Source organism: Sus scrofa, chromosome 8 (genome assembly GCF_000003025.6).
Source record: "Sus scrofa isolate TJ Tabasco breed Duroc chromosome 8, Sscrofa11.1, whole genome shotgun sequence".
Classification (NCBI taxonomy): domain Eukaryota; kingdom Metazoa; phylum Chordata; class Mammalia; order Artiodactyla; family Suidae; genus Sus; species Sus scrofa.
In genome coordinates, this window is record NC_010450.4 from 19,699,955 (window position 1) to 19,714,879 (window position 14,925).

At 47.8% G+C, this 14,925-nt stretch overlaps 1 protein-coding gene across 2 annotated transcripts; it reads left to right on the forward strand.

Annotated features, from left to right (window-relative positions):
• On the forward strand, positions 1,068 to 14,609 carry SMIM20 (small integral membrane protein 20). Of its 2 annotated transcripts, XM_013978564.2 has the most exons (4): positions 1,088 to 1,313; positions 10,715 to 10,801; positions 13,113 to 13,169; positions 13,930 to 14,609. In XM_013978564.2, the coding sequence occupies exons 1-4, from the start codon at positions 1,205 to 1,207 to the stop codon at positions 13,965 to 13,967; spliced, it is 291 nt and encodes a 96-aa protein (XP_013834018.1). In that variant the 5' UTR covers positions 1,088 to 1,204; the 3' UTR covers positions 13,968 to 14,609. The 2 variants fall into 2 exon arrangements, with proteins under 2 accessions (XP_003356928.1, XP_013834018.1); XM_003356880.4 differs by lacking the exon at positions 10,715 to 10,801 and having other exon boundaries at positions 1,068 to 1,313.

Sequence of the window (14,925 nt, forward strand, 5' to 3'; positions counted from 1 at the left end):
GGTACATAGTAGCTTGACTCAACTACAAAACTACAAAGAAAAGAGGAAACCTGTGACCTCCACACCATTTCCGAAAGATCGTAAATCTTTTCTGCACTAAATAATGATGCTGGGGTCAAGATTTGTTCCCCAGCCCCCAGCTGCTGGTATCATTCTTATTTAAAAACGATTGAGTGAAAGCCCAGGGAATCTTAGTCTCAGCTGTCCAGTACCGCTGGGTGGGTCATATACTGACACAGCCCCCCCCCAGAAACATGAAGGATGGCAATCACAGGAAGAGGAAGCAGATCTGTCCTCAGTGGCTTCCACCCCAGGCAACAAGGCAGAGCCCCAAGGTCCCATTAGTAGAACTGGCTGCTGGCTCCCTGCCCTGCACGGATCTCTATTCCCCATCCTCATTCGTAATCCTGACATCCAACAAAGGGAAGAGGGAGAGAGGAGAGCATGGAAGATCAGAGTCAGAAAAGATTTACTTGTAGTTTGGATGTTGCAATAATATTCCTCCCAAGCTAGCCTTGGTTCAGAAGCCCCTGCTGGCCATCCAGGGTCAGGCGATTTGCATTTGTCTCTAATCCCCTCAAACCGCCCTTAAGGCCAAGCAACTTGTTTAAATCATGCAGCCAAGACAGGATTTCCTCATCTGTAAAAGATATGTGGATTAAATCAATGAGCCCTAGAGAGCATCCACCTCTTGGTGGAGTCATGAAAATCAAACCAGTGGTGGAAGAAGGAAGTTTGGTTGGTAAAGGAGGGAGTGGTAACGAGGTCAGAAGAGTGTGGGTGGAGCGGCTGAGAGGTGAACCCGGTTTAGGGCAGGGGGCGGAACTGAGATCAAGAGCAATAAAAGCTCCACTCTCCATTCTCCCAGCTGGCGCTCGCCCTCCGGAGCCAGGCAGCCAGGCGCTGCCAGGCACCGCCCGGAGGCGGTGCGTGGGGTTACACGCCTCGCCCCTTCCTCCCCTAGTCCCACCCCCGCCCCAGCCCCACCCCCTGCCCTAGCCCCACCCAGTCCTAAGCCCCGCCTTCGGTGCCACCCTTGACCCAACCTCTTCCCGCCCCTGTTCCGCCTCCTAGCCCCGCCCACAAGGCCCGGAAGCAAAAGCCGTTTCTCCACTTCCCAGCCGGGTCACGACCCAGCGGGCAGGAGCCAGGATTGCGAGAGCTCGGTGTCCTCAGCGGGTCAGCGAAGGCCCGGTTCAGAGCCATGTCCACGAATCTGCGCACCGCGCTCATTTTTGGTGGCTTCATCACCCTGATCGGCGCCGCCTTCTACCCCATCTACTTCCGGCCCCTAATGCGGCTGGAGGAGTACCGTGAGTGACCTCTGACCACCACGCGGTGCCCTGGTCCCAGTGACTCCCTCTCTTTCCCCATCCTCTCCACGTGGGGCCTTGGGCAGAGCTTGGCTCGCGAGTCAGGGAGACCTGGGTTCGAATCCTTTGTGTGCAGCTTTGTGACCGTGGACAAGTGACTCCACCTCTTGGGCCCTCACTATCTTCATCAGTAGTTATGTGTTTCTGTAGTATCTTAAAATAAAACCGTCTAGCCTCTGCTGAGACTCAAAGGCAGTCTGCACGTCGTAGGTCAACACTAAATACGAGTTAATATTCATAGCTAACATTCACTGCAGGCTTCTATGTCTCGTTAATGCACATAGGATCTTTTAATTTACACCTTTTTTTGAGGTACATGTTGCTGTCTTACAGACGGGGAAACTGAGACTCAGGTTGTGTAACATGCCCAAAGTCACACAGCTGTTAGCGGCAAGACACGTATTCCAACCCAGGCCTCTGTCTCCAGAATTTCTTCCTTGTACTGAAGCTGGGAAGGTGATATTGGGGGAGGGAGGTGGGCCCTAATTGTCCTGAACTTGCAGATGTGTTTATTGCACTTCATTTCCGCTCCCAAAGATGTCTTTGATCAGAAATGTCTCAGAGCTAAACTGTTAACCTGAGGTTTTGGGTTTTTCCTCTTCTTTCTCCTCAAATCTTCCTTCAGATTCTGCTATCTTCCTTCATTTTAAGCTGGTTACTCACATGACAATGGTGAATATCCTGGGAGTAATTTTCTTCCTTAATCATTCCAGTCCTATCATTCTAAAAGCCACACTCCCCTTCCTTGAGACCTATACCTCAGCAAGGATTAGCACTTTGATACATCTGAAACCATCTGTCAGAGAGAAAATATTAGGCATTAGAGGCTCATTTTGTTCTCCAGGAAACCTGAATCATCTAGAAGATGGAAAAGGGCCAACCTTGCCCCTTGAGAATATCAGTGGAGGCTGTGAGCTTGGTGATTTGAAGGCAAAAGTGCTGTATAAATGCTCTGACCATTACAAATGCTACAACATCTGGTTTCTGAGGCAGAGCGGTTTAAGTACACACTCAAATTTCTTGTAGCTTCTTTTCATCAGTCAAGATTGAAATGGCCTCTGCACCCTGCCTTCCAGCCTATCTATCTACGTGACCACGCGTGACCACGCGTGACCACGCGTGACCACGCGTGACCACGCGTGGGGGTAAACATGGGACCTTGGAAGCCCTGCGTTATCTCTCTGTTTTATCCCTTCTTACTTGGTCCTTGCCCCGGGCTATTGTATTATAGCCCCTAGAGTTGAAGCTGGGACAAGGGAATCTACTTTGGATCCTACTTGAAAAGTTTCAGTTCTGAAGACTAGAGCCGTACCTCTCAACTGGGGATGATTTTTGTCCCCCAGGGGACATTTAGTTCTATCGGGAGACGTTTTTGCTGGTCACAAAATGGGTGGGGTGGGTGGAGTAAGTGTGCTCCTGGCATCTAGTGTATAGAGGCCAGGGTGCTGCTAAACTCTCTGTAATGCACAGGGCAGCCCCCACCCCTTAACAAAGAATTACCCAGCCCAAGATGCGAGTGGTGCCAGTGGTGCTGGGTTGAGAAACCCTTGCTCTAGGGCAGATGATCAAGGTGGGTTTGTGCTGTGTCTCCCAATGACAGTCTTAAAGGAATAGTCCAGGGAGTTCCCATTGTGGCTCAGCTGTTTAAGAACCTAATATCCATGAGAATGAGGGTTTGATCCCTAGCCTTGCTCAGTGGATTAAGGATCCAGCATTGCCACAAGATACAGCATAGGTCGCAGGTGCAGCTCAGATCTGGCACTTGCTGTGGCTGTGCTGTAGGCTGGCAGCTGCAGCTCCAGTTCGACCCCAGCCTGAGAATTTCCATATCTGGCAGGTGCAGCCCTAAAAAAAAAAAGGCGGGATGGGGAGTAGTCCAGAGTCTATGGTTGCCTGAGTCACCTTGAGATAGACAAATGAGGCCTTTAAAGTGAACATTTAGTGCATGTGGCTCCAGTATCTGCATTTTTAACTGTAAGGCATTCTACAGCTGCCTGCTTTTCTGGTTCAATTTTAATTGATTTGAACAACTCTTATCTGAGAGTCATAACTGATTCCTTAAAAAAGTAAATAATACTAAATAGCTAATATTTATTGAAAGCTCTCTTGCAAGCACTTGATATATATTAACCCATTTGGTTTTCATAACAACCCTTTGTGGTAGCTGCTGTGTGACTAGCTCCCTGTTTTATTTTTTAATTCTATTCTATTCTACTCTACTCTAAACTATTTTATTTTTTGTCTTTTCTTTCTTTTTTTAATTTTTTTTGGTCTTTTGTCCTTTTAGGGCCGCGCCCGCAGCATATGGAGGTTCCCAGGCTAGGGGTCTGATCAGAGCTATAACTGCCGGCCTACACCGGTGCCATAGCAACGCAGGATCCGAGCCGTGTCTGCGACCTACACCACAGCTCACAGCAACGCTGGATCCTTAACCCACTGAGCGAGGCCAGGGATCGAACCCACAACCTCCTGGTTCCTAGTCGGATTCGTTAACCACTGCGCCACGATGGGAACTCCCATCATCCCCATTTTATATGTGCACAGACTGAGGTATGGAACAGATAACCTGCATAAGGACCCACAGCCGATGAGTCCCAGACATGGGATTTGAACCAGGGCCCTTAATCGCTTTACCAGGGCACCAGGCCGTCTCTGTAAGAGGGCGAGAAAAGGGGTAAGTCAGATAAGGGCCTAAAATCCCTTACTCAAAGAGGTGAGTTCCTTAACCTCTCTGAGCCCAGCCTGTTTGCTAATCGGTAACAGTGGAATTTGCAGGACTGAATTTACATGTTTGTGGGTGAATTGAATGAGATAACATTTGTGGAAACATAGAAGATAGTCTTATACTAGCACCCCATAAAAACATTTCAGAAACCAGGAGCTGCAAGGGCGGGGAAGTGAGACAAGGAGATTTAAGCAGGTGGACAGACTCGGGTGGGGCATTCGTGGCCAGGTCTTGGGAACCATGTGAGGACAGGGCTTCGGTTCATTTCTGAGCCTCCAGCAGGCATTTTTATTTAGTTTCCTTTCCATTTCTTAAAAAATCTAGATTTTACTTCCTACTGTGTGCCTGGCACTGTGTCAGTTGCCAGATGTATATGACTGGACAAGGCAGTCAGAACTCTTTTCTCCATGTCACTGTCCCCACCTGTGTCCAGTTCCCCTGCCCCCACCCGCTCCCTGCACCCTGAGCTGGTCTCCCTGCTCCCCTGGGCGGGCCCCTGCCACCACCCATTCTCCACCCAGCAGCCACCATGGTCTTTCTGGTTTCTGTGTGGTTGCTGATCTATACCTTCTTTGCCTTTGTGGTCAAAGACTCCAGACTCTATAATTCTGATTCTTCAGTATTGGTCAAGAAGTGCTTTGTGACTCGGTACACGTCAGTCTTTGCAAATGTCCCCCGTGTGCTTGGAATGCCGTATATTGTCCTGTTTTAGGGTGCAGAGTTCTGCATGCGATGGTTCCAGATCAGATGTCTTAATTCTGTGGCTTGGATATCTTGAGGCCATATTATTTGGTGCACATAATCTAGAATATTCTGGAGAATTTTTTTCCGTTATTATTTTTATATCAGTATTTTCTTTATCCCTGATATTCCTCCCCAACTCTGTTTTTATCTGATATTATCGTAGGTACCAGCTTTCTTTTGGCTAGGGTTTTCCTGGTACGTATATCCTTTTATATTTAGCTTTTAGTTGTGCTAAAGTCTTATAACCAGCCTCAACTGGGATTTAAAAAAAAAATCCAATCTGATCATCTTTTTTTTTTTTGTCTTTTTGCCATTTCTTGGGCCGCTCCTACGGCATATGGAGGTTCCCAGGCTAGGGGTCTAATCCGAGCTATAACTGCCAGCCTATGCCAGAGCCACAGCAACGCAGGATCTGAGCCGTGTCTGCAACCTACACCACAGCTCATGGCAACGCCGGATCGTTAGCCCACTGAGCAAGGGCAGGGACCGAACCCGCAACCTCATGGTTCCTAGTTGGATTCGTTAACCACTGCGCCACGACGGGAACTCCTGATCATCTTTTTGACGTGTCAGATTGAGTTCGTTTGCACTATGTCTACTGATATATTTACGTTTGTTTTCTGTATCTCGTGTTTTCTATTCTTCTGTTTTTTTCCTCCTTTTCTGCCTTTAAGGCTTCTTTATTTAATTTTCTCTCCTTCTACTAGTTTGCAAGGTTTGGTTTGTTTGTTTTTTAGGGTCACACCTGCGTATGGAGGTTCCCAGGCTAGGGGTTGAATCTGGAGCTGCAGCTGCCAGCCTACAGCACAGACACAGCAATACTGGATCCTTAACCCACTGAGCGGGGCCCGGGATCCAAACCTCATTCTCATTCTCATGGATGCTAGTCAGGTTCGTTACCACTGAGCCACAACGGGAACTCCAGTTTGAAAGTTTTATGTTCTGCTTTTCTTCTTTTGTGGTTACAGTTCAGAGTTTTACTGCCTGTGAAATACACAAAGACCTTCGCATGCCTTTGCCTCTGTCCACAGGCTGTACCTGGTATCCTGCCTTGTGTTTATTATTCCCCAGCTCGCCTAGTGCCATCAGCGTTTTATACCATCATTGATTATTTCTCTCTATCCTCCTTCTTTACTCAGGGATCCTTCTTTCATCTCACTGCTTTCTAGTTTCAGGTTGGTTTTCTTTTTTTCATTCTGAAATACATCTTTGTATTTCTCTGGTAAGAATTTATAACTGGGAAAATCTACTCTCGTGTGTCAGAAAACATGTCGAACTCCAGGTCTTCTGCTCTGGCTGTTGAGAAGTCTGTCGTTGTGCCAGTTGCTCTTTGAATTTGATCAGCTCACTTGCTTATGTAAAATACCTCCTTAACCCTCTGCCGTCCTCAGAGTCCAGCTGGGAGGATCCCTGAAGTATTTGAATCAGAACAGGGTGATCAGTGGCACATTTCCAGGCATCTCTGACTGTAAGTGACGGAGGGGCTGGCAGGGTCAAGGTTGGCGGTAAGAAGGCCAGTTACGGGAAGGCTGTGCCTCCGGTGGCCCCAGGGAGAGGTGACTGCAGCCTGAACCAGGGTGGTGGTGGTGGTGGTTACGGGATGGGGGGAAAGAACTGAATTCGGGAGCCAGATTAAGAAATCAATCCCCTACAGGGCTTTGTGGCTGATTAACTCAAGAGTGCAGAGGGAGAGGAAGAGAGTGGCGCCCAGCTTTCTTGCTCCAGCAGCTGAGGTGATGCGATGCTGGGCCTTGAGAAACATATGAGGAGATCTCATATGTTTGGGAGAGGAGAGGACAGGCTGGTCCAGTTTGGGATGTATTGAGTTTTAGGGACCTGGACGTGCTCTTGGAGATCTCCCACGGCAGGCAGTGGGAGGTGCCAGCCTGGAGCTGAGACCCAGGACCTGAGCTGGAGCCAGAGACGGCACGTCACCAGCATTGGATGGCCATTGGAGTAGGTAGGGCTTCCGGGCTGCATTTAGAGAACGACAGGCAGGTCCAGGACAGAATGCAGGTTTGAAGGTCCGAAAAGCAAGTGGAGGAGGAGGGGCCCTCAAAGGACACTGACCTGGAGTGGCCAGGGCGAGAGGACTACCACCAGGAGAGGCTGCAGCCGCAGCCCCATGAAGACTGCTCTCCTTGGGAAAGGGTGCGGTCAGCAAGGCTGGACTGCCTGGAGACAGAAAGATAAGTGAAAATATCCATTGGATTTAGCAAAAGGAAGGCAAAGCTCATTGGTTATTTGGTTAAGAAGGCTTTCAGTGAGTGGTTTGATAGTGGGCAGGAAGCAGATCGCAGTGGATTGGAGAGTAAATAGGGTGTTAGGTTGAAGATTTAAAGATTTAAGATTTAAAGATGCTGGGCTGGAGTTCCCGTCGGGCGCAGTGATTAACGAATCCCACTAGGAACCAGGAGGTTGCGGGTTCAATCCCTGGCCTCGGTCAGCGGGTTAAAGATCCTGCATTGCCGTGAGCTGTGGTGTAGGTCGCAGACACGACTCGGATCCCAAGTTGCTGTGGCTCTGGCATAGGCCAGTGGCTACAGCTTGGACTAGACCCCTAGCCTGGGAACCTCCATATGCCGCGGAAGCGGCCCCAGAAAAAGCAAAAAAATAAAAGACAAAAAAAAAAAAATAAAAAATAAAGATGCCGGGCTGTACAGAGCGGAGAATGATGAATGATATTTGCAGCAGGTCGGGGCGGGCGGGGTGGCGGCTGGAGAGGGTGTGTTCTGGCTGGGAGCAGTGGAGAGCCGAGGGAGTCTCTGCACAGGGAAGGCTGCTGGAGAGAGAAGGCCGTCCACAGACTGGGAGGAGGTGTGGGATCTTGCGATGAGGGGTGGGCCTGGGACCACCCAAGGCCAGTCATGTCTCGCACTAGCCCTGGAGGAATGGTGGGTGTGGATACAGCTAGGTGTGGTGTGATGTTGGGAGGTGTAGGCACTTTCTGGTTGTTGTGGCTTCTGCTCTCTTCGTGACTGTGACATAGGAGGTCAGGTGTCTGCGTGAGAGGCACAAGCCCCAGTCAGACTCTCTCCTTGACATGCTTCATGCCCTCTCCCTCCGCCAGGACCCCTCACTTTGTTCTTGTGCTCCTGCCTTTCAGCCGCTCCTTCTTAGTCTCACTCATTGGGTCTTTCTCTTGTGAGCATCCTTTGTCTATTTCTGGTCCCCAGAACTCTGGGCAGCCCGAGGAGAAGCCCATTGTCCTTGGAAGAGCAGGGCATATTCCCAGTCCTTGAGAAGCGGAGCCAGGGGCTGGCAAGGGAGGAACCCAGGCTATGTAGGACCTCAGTGTCACATCAGTGTGGACCCTTCAGCTGGTCCAGCCTGACCGATGCCGGCTGGCCTGGGTACAGGGACAGGTAGATAGATTCCAGGGCCCCTGCTGAAATAAGCTTCACGGCGGCGGAAGAGAGGCAGAAGCCTGCTGAGGTAAAATGCAGGCTAGGAGATCTTGCATGCTTTCCAAGCAGGCAGGCCACTGTCATAAGACTGTCGTATTGCATTTCATTTTGACATTCAGTGCGATCTTCAGCTCTTTCACGAACTCAGCCAGACTTGACCCCGTGTTAGGTGGAATACGAGGTCAGTTTGACAGGTGCTACCTCAGGACTGAAATGAGCCCTGAGAAGATGGCATTTGACATTGGCAGTTGGCTGTCCCAAGCCAGAAGTATGGGGACAGTTCTGCTGTGCCTCTGGAGAAGTCTAGACGTTGCTTTTTAGCTTTCACCATGTCGGCACAGCACGGTTGGTGTGAAGAGCCCACATTTAGGGGAAGTGTCCAGGTGCTGTAACTCGAAGCCTAGTCTGCCTTTTGTCTTTGCATCCTCCAACCAGTGATCCTGAATGTGGCCTTTTACAAAATAACATCCATTTCAGGGAAACCTGTGAAGTGAGAACAAATAAGATCATTTTCTGCGGTTCTCATTTTTTAACTTTAATTAGATGTGCAGAAGCATAAAATCATAGTTTTGCTAGAAGCTCTAGCTCATTTAGGTGACTCGTCCAAGGTCACTTAGCGAGGTTCGTTGCTGGGTAGACACTAGACTCTATTTCCTTGGCCTTGCCTGCTGCCTACTGATGTCTTGTTTGACCTGCCTTTGAGAGTGTCTGCCAGCAAAGCCAAAGGTTACGTGGCAGCACCGTGAGACCTCACTTCTCCTACCTCGTCTTCCACTCCTACGGCGAGTGTATTGTCCAGGGCTGCGAGACATCATTTGATGCACAAATGCCTCTCACCTTGGAAGGGCATTTCCCCAATTACATGGCAGGCGCTCAGAATATGCTTTTTATTCCTTTCACCGGAGCCGAATGGAGTGCACAGACCGAAGTCATATTTTCTAAGCAGCCTTACAAAGCTGCCTGGGTTCCGCCCCGTGCCCTGGTGAGAAGTCAGACTGCAGCAAAATGGGAGCCTCGGCAAAGTGTTTTTTCAAGTTTACAGTTGCTGTTTTAAAAGAGAGACTTTGAAGTAATCGCCTAACAGTCACAACGTTGTTGGACTTCCTTATACTTGTTCTGCAGTTGTGTATTTTTGTTGTTAAAAAAAAAAAACAAATCCAAGCCGGCAGAGAAGGCCTAAGAATAGTACAATAAATCCCTTTATGTCCTTCCCCTAGATTGACCAGTTGTTAACGTTTTGCCTCATTTTCTCTCCCCATATGTATTACGAATCTATACACATATACATACGTACAGACACACATAGGCACATGTGTAATTATATACACATATTATAATTGTTACCGTTATGTTGCAGAGCCACTTGAGAGTAAGTTGAAGACACATTTCAGCATGTATTTCCTGAGCACAGGGCCATTCTCTTACATAGTCACAATTACCCGATCTTATGTAATATACAGTCCATATTCAATTTCTTCCTTCCTTCTTCCTTCCTTCCTTCCTTCCTTCCTTTCTTTCTTCTCTCTTTTTAGGACCACACTAGCGGCATATGGAGGTTCCCAGGCTAGGGTGTTGAATCAGAGCTGTAGCCGCTGGCCTACGCCACAACCACAGCAGTGTGGAATCCGAGCCGCATCTGTGACCTACACCACACAGCTCACGGCAACACCGGATCCTTAACCCACTGAGGATTGAACCTGTGTCCTCATGGATTCTAGTCAGATTAGTTTCCACTGAGCCACAACAGGAAACTCCCCATATGCAAATGTTGACACGTCCAATTATTTCAGGCTGCCAGTTGCGTTTATTTTAAACTGTTCATTGGCAGGAGGGGATGCAGGGGGTGTTCCTGAGTGGGTGGTCTCACTGCGTAGGGCCCCGAGGTCAGATTCTGCACCTGCTTTTAGGTTTCTGTCTGCTGGTCCCCCCGAGAGCACCCACAGCATGTGAGTTATCAGAGCGCTGCGGGGGCTGGCGCCTGGCTCTGCTGTATTCCTTTGCTGGGAATGTTAAAGCAGCCAGTCACACAGATTTATTTCACAGTATGGACATTTAATAGAAGGACAGCTTTCATTTCCAAAGACCTAAAAATTATTGGGTGGATTCTTTTGCTGACCTAGAAAACTGAGCCTGTGTGCATGTGTTACTAGGCTTTTAATAATATGATCCTTGGTCCTTTGAGGAGAGATAAGGATTTCGGACTGCAAATCAGCTCACTGCCTCGGCACCAGGGGGCAGAGTTGGGCTTGCAGAGACACTGGAGAGGGGACTTTTGCAACCGGCATCACAACCCCAGGCCCTGAGTTGCCTATTTGAGTTTTCATCATTCACCCCTGCTCGAAAGATGCTCACTCCTGGAAAGTCAGTGATTAGCTCATCCTGATTGGTTCACAGAGTTAAACCCCTGATGTTGGCGTTGCCCTTTTCCTGAGGATGATAAACATTTGCTGTTTCTCTAATGATAGCAAAATGGAAACCTGCTGTCAACCTCATCAAGATGTACTTGCTGAATCCTGAGGGGCCCGTTTGTTTTCCCTGCAGCATATTCACAAGTAAAGTGTCTCTGTGTCATATCATGAATTTCTGTAAGACTGCTTTGGCCTTAGCGTATTTATGAAACATTAATGGATTAAAGAACCAGGGGGTGTAGATAGGATGCTAATACCGGTTATCACTTGGTAGGAACTGGTTCAGCAAATCGGTTTAAATTGCCCGTCCAAGCCAAAAAAAGAGGTGGTTGCCTAAGGACAAGGATTATAAGGAGATTATGGTCTATTTAAAATAAATCCTCAGCCTCTCTCCAACCTCATTAGCAATTAGCAAGGAAGTGTGAAGACAGGGATTCTTTCCTCTCCACTTGGTTCGCGTTGCATTGTGAGAGAGTGGGACACAATTAGGCACTCTCTTGCCACCAGAAGTCAACTTCCTTTGATGGCTGGCAGCTTGCCAGCGTCTTTGGTTTTGCAGGACCTGCCTCTCATTGAACGTGTTCGGTGCGCCAGGATGTCCCATTCTCTGGACGTCTGGAATGCTTTCTGGCAATCAAGCATTTTTTTTTTTTTTCAAAACTCATCTCTTCCTCCTCCCTTAATGCTGGAGAATGGACCTTTTAGGTGTGAAAAGTGATAGCTATTTTCATTCCTGGCACGATCAGTAACCGTGTAGTCTTTTACTAGCTGGCATTTTCTAAGAGCCTGTTTGAAAAAACACATCCACACGTGGAAATTTACATGTCGTCAGTGTGGTAGGGCTCAATCCTGCAGGAATTTAACTTCTCAGGAAATGAGATCTGCCTTTTGTGGTGAGTTATTTTAGCACGTCTGACATCTTAGAGGCCCACTGTAGATGGAGGAGGTCTTTTGGCCCCTCTTGGTCCACAGGCTTGGTTGTCATTCACCTGCTAGTTTTCAGAGAGGCTCAGTGAAACCACAGGACCGTTGTCTACAGGGGCTTCCTTGTGCTGTCTTCTCTCTGTCTTGCTTAGACTCGGATGTTAAGATTCATGTAATCCCTATTGCCCAGTGTTTTATTTGCCAGAGCAAAACTTAGCATTGATAAAACTATCAGATAGGTCCACTTAGGATTGACTTTCTGTCACATCACCAGAGAAGCGGGTTCAATGAATATTTGATTTGGCAAAACCCTGTTTCATGTACCTTTATGCTTGTGTTAACTTTACGAGAATCCAGGGGCCAGAATAAAGAAAATGGCCTAATGTGAAATCAGAGCTGAATGTGGATTTAAAGAAACATTGTCAGCCTGATTAAAACAAAGGTCTGATTACCACACTTAATTACTGTAATATAGTAGTAAAATCCTTTGGCTCCGAGTCTTTCTCCTGAAAAGCCACCATTTGTTTGTCAAGGTACTTAAAATAATGTCTTTGTTTTCCCAGCCCTTGGGTTTATTCGAAACCACTCGGAAAGATGTGTCAGAGTGCTTGAAGCCCACAGACATAAAATGCCCGATTTCACTTGGCCCTCGCCCGTAGGACAGCTCCAAAGAGCTCGCTAAGCTGCTGTCGCCAAAGCGTGCTTCCTAATTGGCACAGCACCTGCAATCAATTAGGGAAGCTTCAATTATCCAAACCAAAGCCACCCACCCAAAGATTAATTTTCTGCTCTATTTCCTATCAAAAACATAGCATATTTAGCTCCGGGCCCAGGCCTTCCATGGAGTACATTTTAGACACATCAACTGCATCGTTTTCTTGTTCATTGTACTTGTTCCTTCAATGCAGCATCCTTCCCCTCATAAGATCACACCCACCAGTTCTCTCAAAATTATTCTTTTGCTGTTGTTTTTGTTGCCTTTCCAAACTGCTGAGATCACCGAGAAAAGCTGTTCATCCAGAGCTTTTCCTTTGAAGCACGGCTTGCTTTCTTCTGAAAATCTCCATCCAGTCTTTTTGCCTGATAGGGTCTAACGTCCATAACTTAAAAGCTCTGAGGGATGGCAGCTCTGAATTTAGTAGCCCTTGGGGGTATTGTTTTCTAATTGTCCCACGTAGATCCAAAGATTTCCAGTATCCTGCCCCCACCCCCCCCTTTTTTTTTTTTTTTTTTTGTCTTTTTGCCTTTTTCTAGGGCTGCTCCTGAGGCACATGGAGGTTCCCAGGCTAGGGGTTGAATCGGAGCTGTAGCTGCCAGCCTATGCCACAGCCACTGCAACTCTTGGGATCCAAGCCGAGTCTGCAACCTACACCACAGCTCACAGCAACGCCAGATCCCCAGCCCGCTGAGCGAGGCCAGGGATGGAACCCGCAACCTCATGGTTCCTAGTCGGATTTGTTAACCGCTGAGCCACGACAGGAACTCCCTGAGCCCTCTCTCTAAAGAGTCATTTTTCTGTTGTGCTTCTCAGAGAAGGAACAGGCCATAAACCGGGCTGGTGTTGTTCAGGAAGACGTGCAGCCACCAGGTAAACTTAAAAATTAAAATAAAATCTCTTGTGTGTTATTGCGGGGTGGGGGTGTTTGCTTTGCAGCGGGAGACCTCTTTTTCACTTCAAGGCTAGATGGTGCTGTTATGTCACAGCACTTGCCATTTTAAAGGTTGCCACCCCAAGCCTCCATCTTAATATTTCACTCCAGCTTAGTTTTTGCAAGCTTGCACGTTTCTCCTTTGCATTTATTTTGATAAGTGGGCACGAACGTGTAAACAAGTGTGCAATTAAATATGAGGCCTAAATAGCTGTTTTGCAGACTTACTTCCCAAGCACTTATTTAAACACTACCCTCATGGGAAAATACTGTTTACTTGTGAGCTGTCTTAATTGATGTGGGATTCTGCTTTAGACAAAAGCGCAAAAGTTCCCTTTATGGCTGAATGGTTAGTTACTTCAAGACCATCCAAGTTGGCCGAGAATGAGAGGTTTCCAGCTTATTAGCCCAAACCTTTGTAATCTGTGGCGGTGTTCTTTTTCATTTATTATTTTTTTTTTAACTTGGCCAGATACATCTCTCCCTGCTGGGGGGCAATTTCCGAGCCATTAAAAGTCCCTCACGGCTGCCACAGCTTCCCGGCCGTTCTGTTCTGGGGGTCCGGCAGCCGGCCCACACTCCCCCAAAATACATGGCAATCACACCGCTCCATTCTGATGACGTCTTGTTTGTTTGGGGTCGAGGGAAGGGGTGGAATCTGGAAGCGAAGCCTGTTTCCATTCGTGTTTCTTTCTATAGGGTTAAAAGTGTGGTCGGATCCATTCGGCAGGAAGTGAGAGGGCTGTCCCCCCCTCTGATGAGGAAGGCAGACCGCGTCCCTCCGAGTCTTCAGGCTTTCAATTCTGCAGCAGGTGCCCCGAGGAACTCACGTGGCCAGTGAACAACAGTCGGAGAAGAAAACTCCTTAAGGCCCTAGAGAAGAGTGCTGGGCAGCAGCTTTAATTCCCTCCTTAATTGAACCCTGGGACAAATGGCACCATTAGGAAGGTCTGCGTATTTTTGATTCGAAAAATGAAGCTCTCAGCCAGCTGTGTTGGGAGGCTGTCTGCTGACTGTTCCGTCTCTACGTCTGGGCCAGCCGAGCTGTGATAGGAATACAAGCAACCAGGAGGCTTTGGGAAGAGCCTCGTCTCTTTCATCATCTTCCCAGGGAAACGTTTCAGTGCAAAACCACCACGGCGAGCAGCCTCATAGGGCTCTTTGCACAGGTTCAAGTTGATACAACTCTTTGACAACAAGGCACACTGTACTCTTTCGAAATAAACAGTTCGGCTCTACTCTGTCCTAGGGATGCATGTTGGAAAATGAATACATATGAGGCCAGTCAAATTACATGGGTACGCATGCATAGTTGAAATCACTGTTGAATTAACAGACGTGAAAATGTGTTATTAAAATGATTTCTTTTTACCTCACAATGGTATGGTTTTTAAAGTCCTTTTTTATAAGCTCATCAAATTATACCAAGAAGTACTGTCTGACGAGATTATATTTGACTGGATGTTTGTGTGGTGTTTGTTACATTGTTTACAAGTAAAAATCTTAACAGGTAAATAGCAAGTTTGTTGAGGCAGATATTATTGAATGCTGCAAAGGTGAGCATGAGAACACTTACCTCTCTGTGCTCTGTCCGGCCCCTTACGAGATTATGTGCTTTTGAAGAGACGTATCTTTTTCATTTTGAGGTCTCCCAGGGTGCCTTGCTCATGACCGTGTGCTCTCTTTGGATGAGCT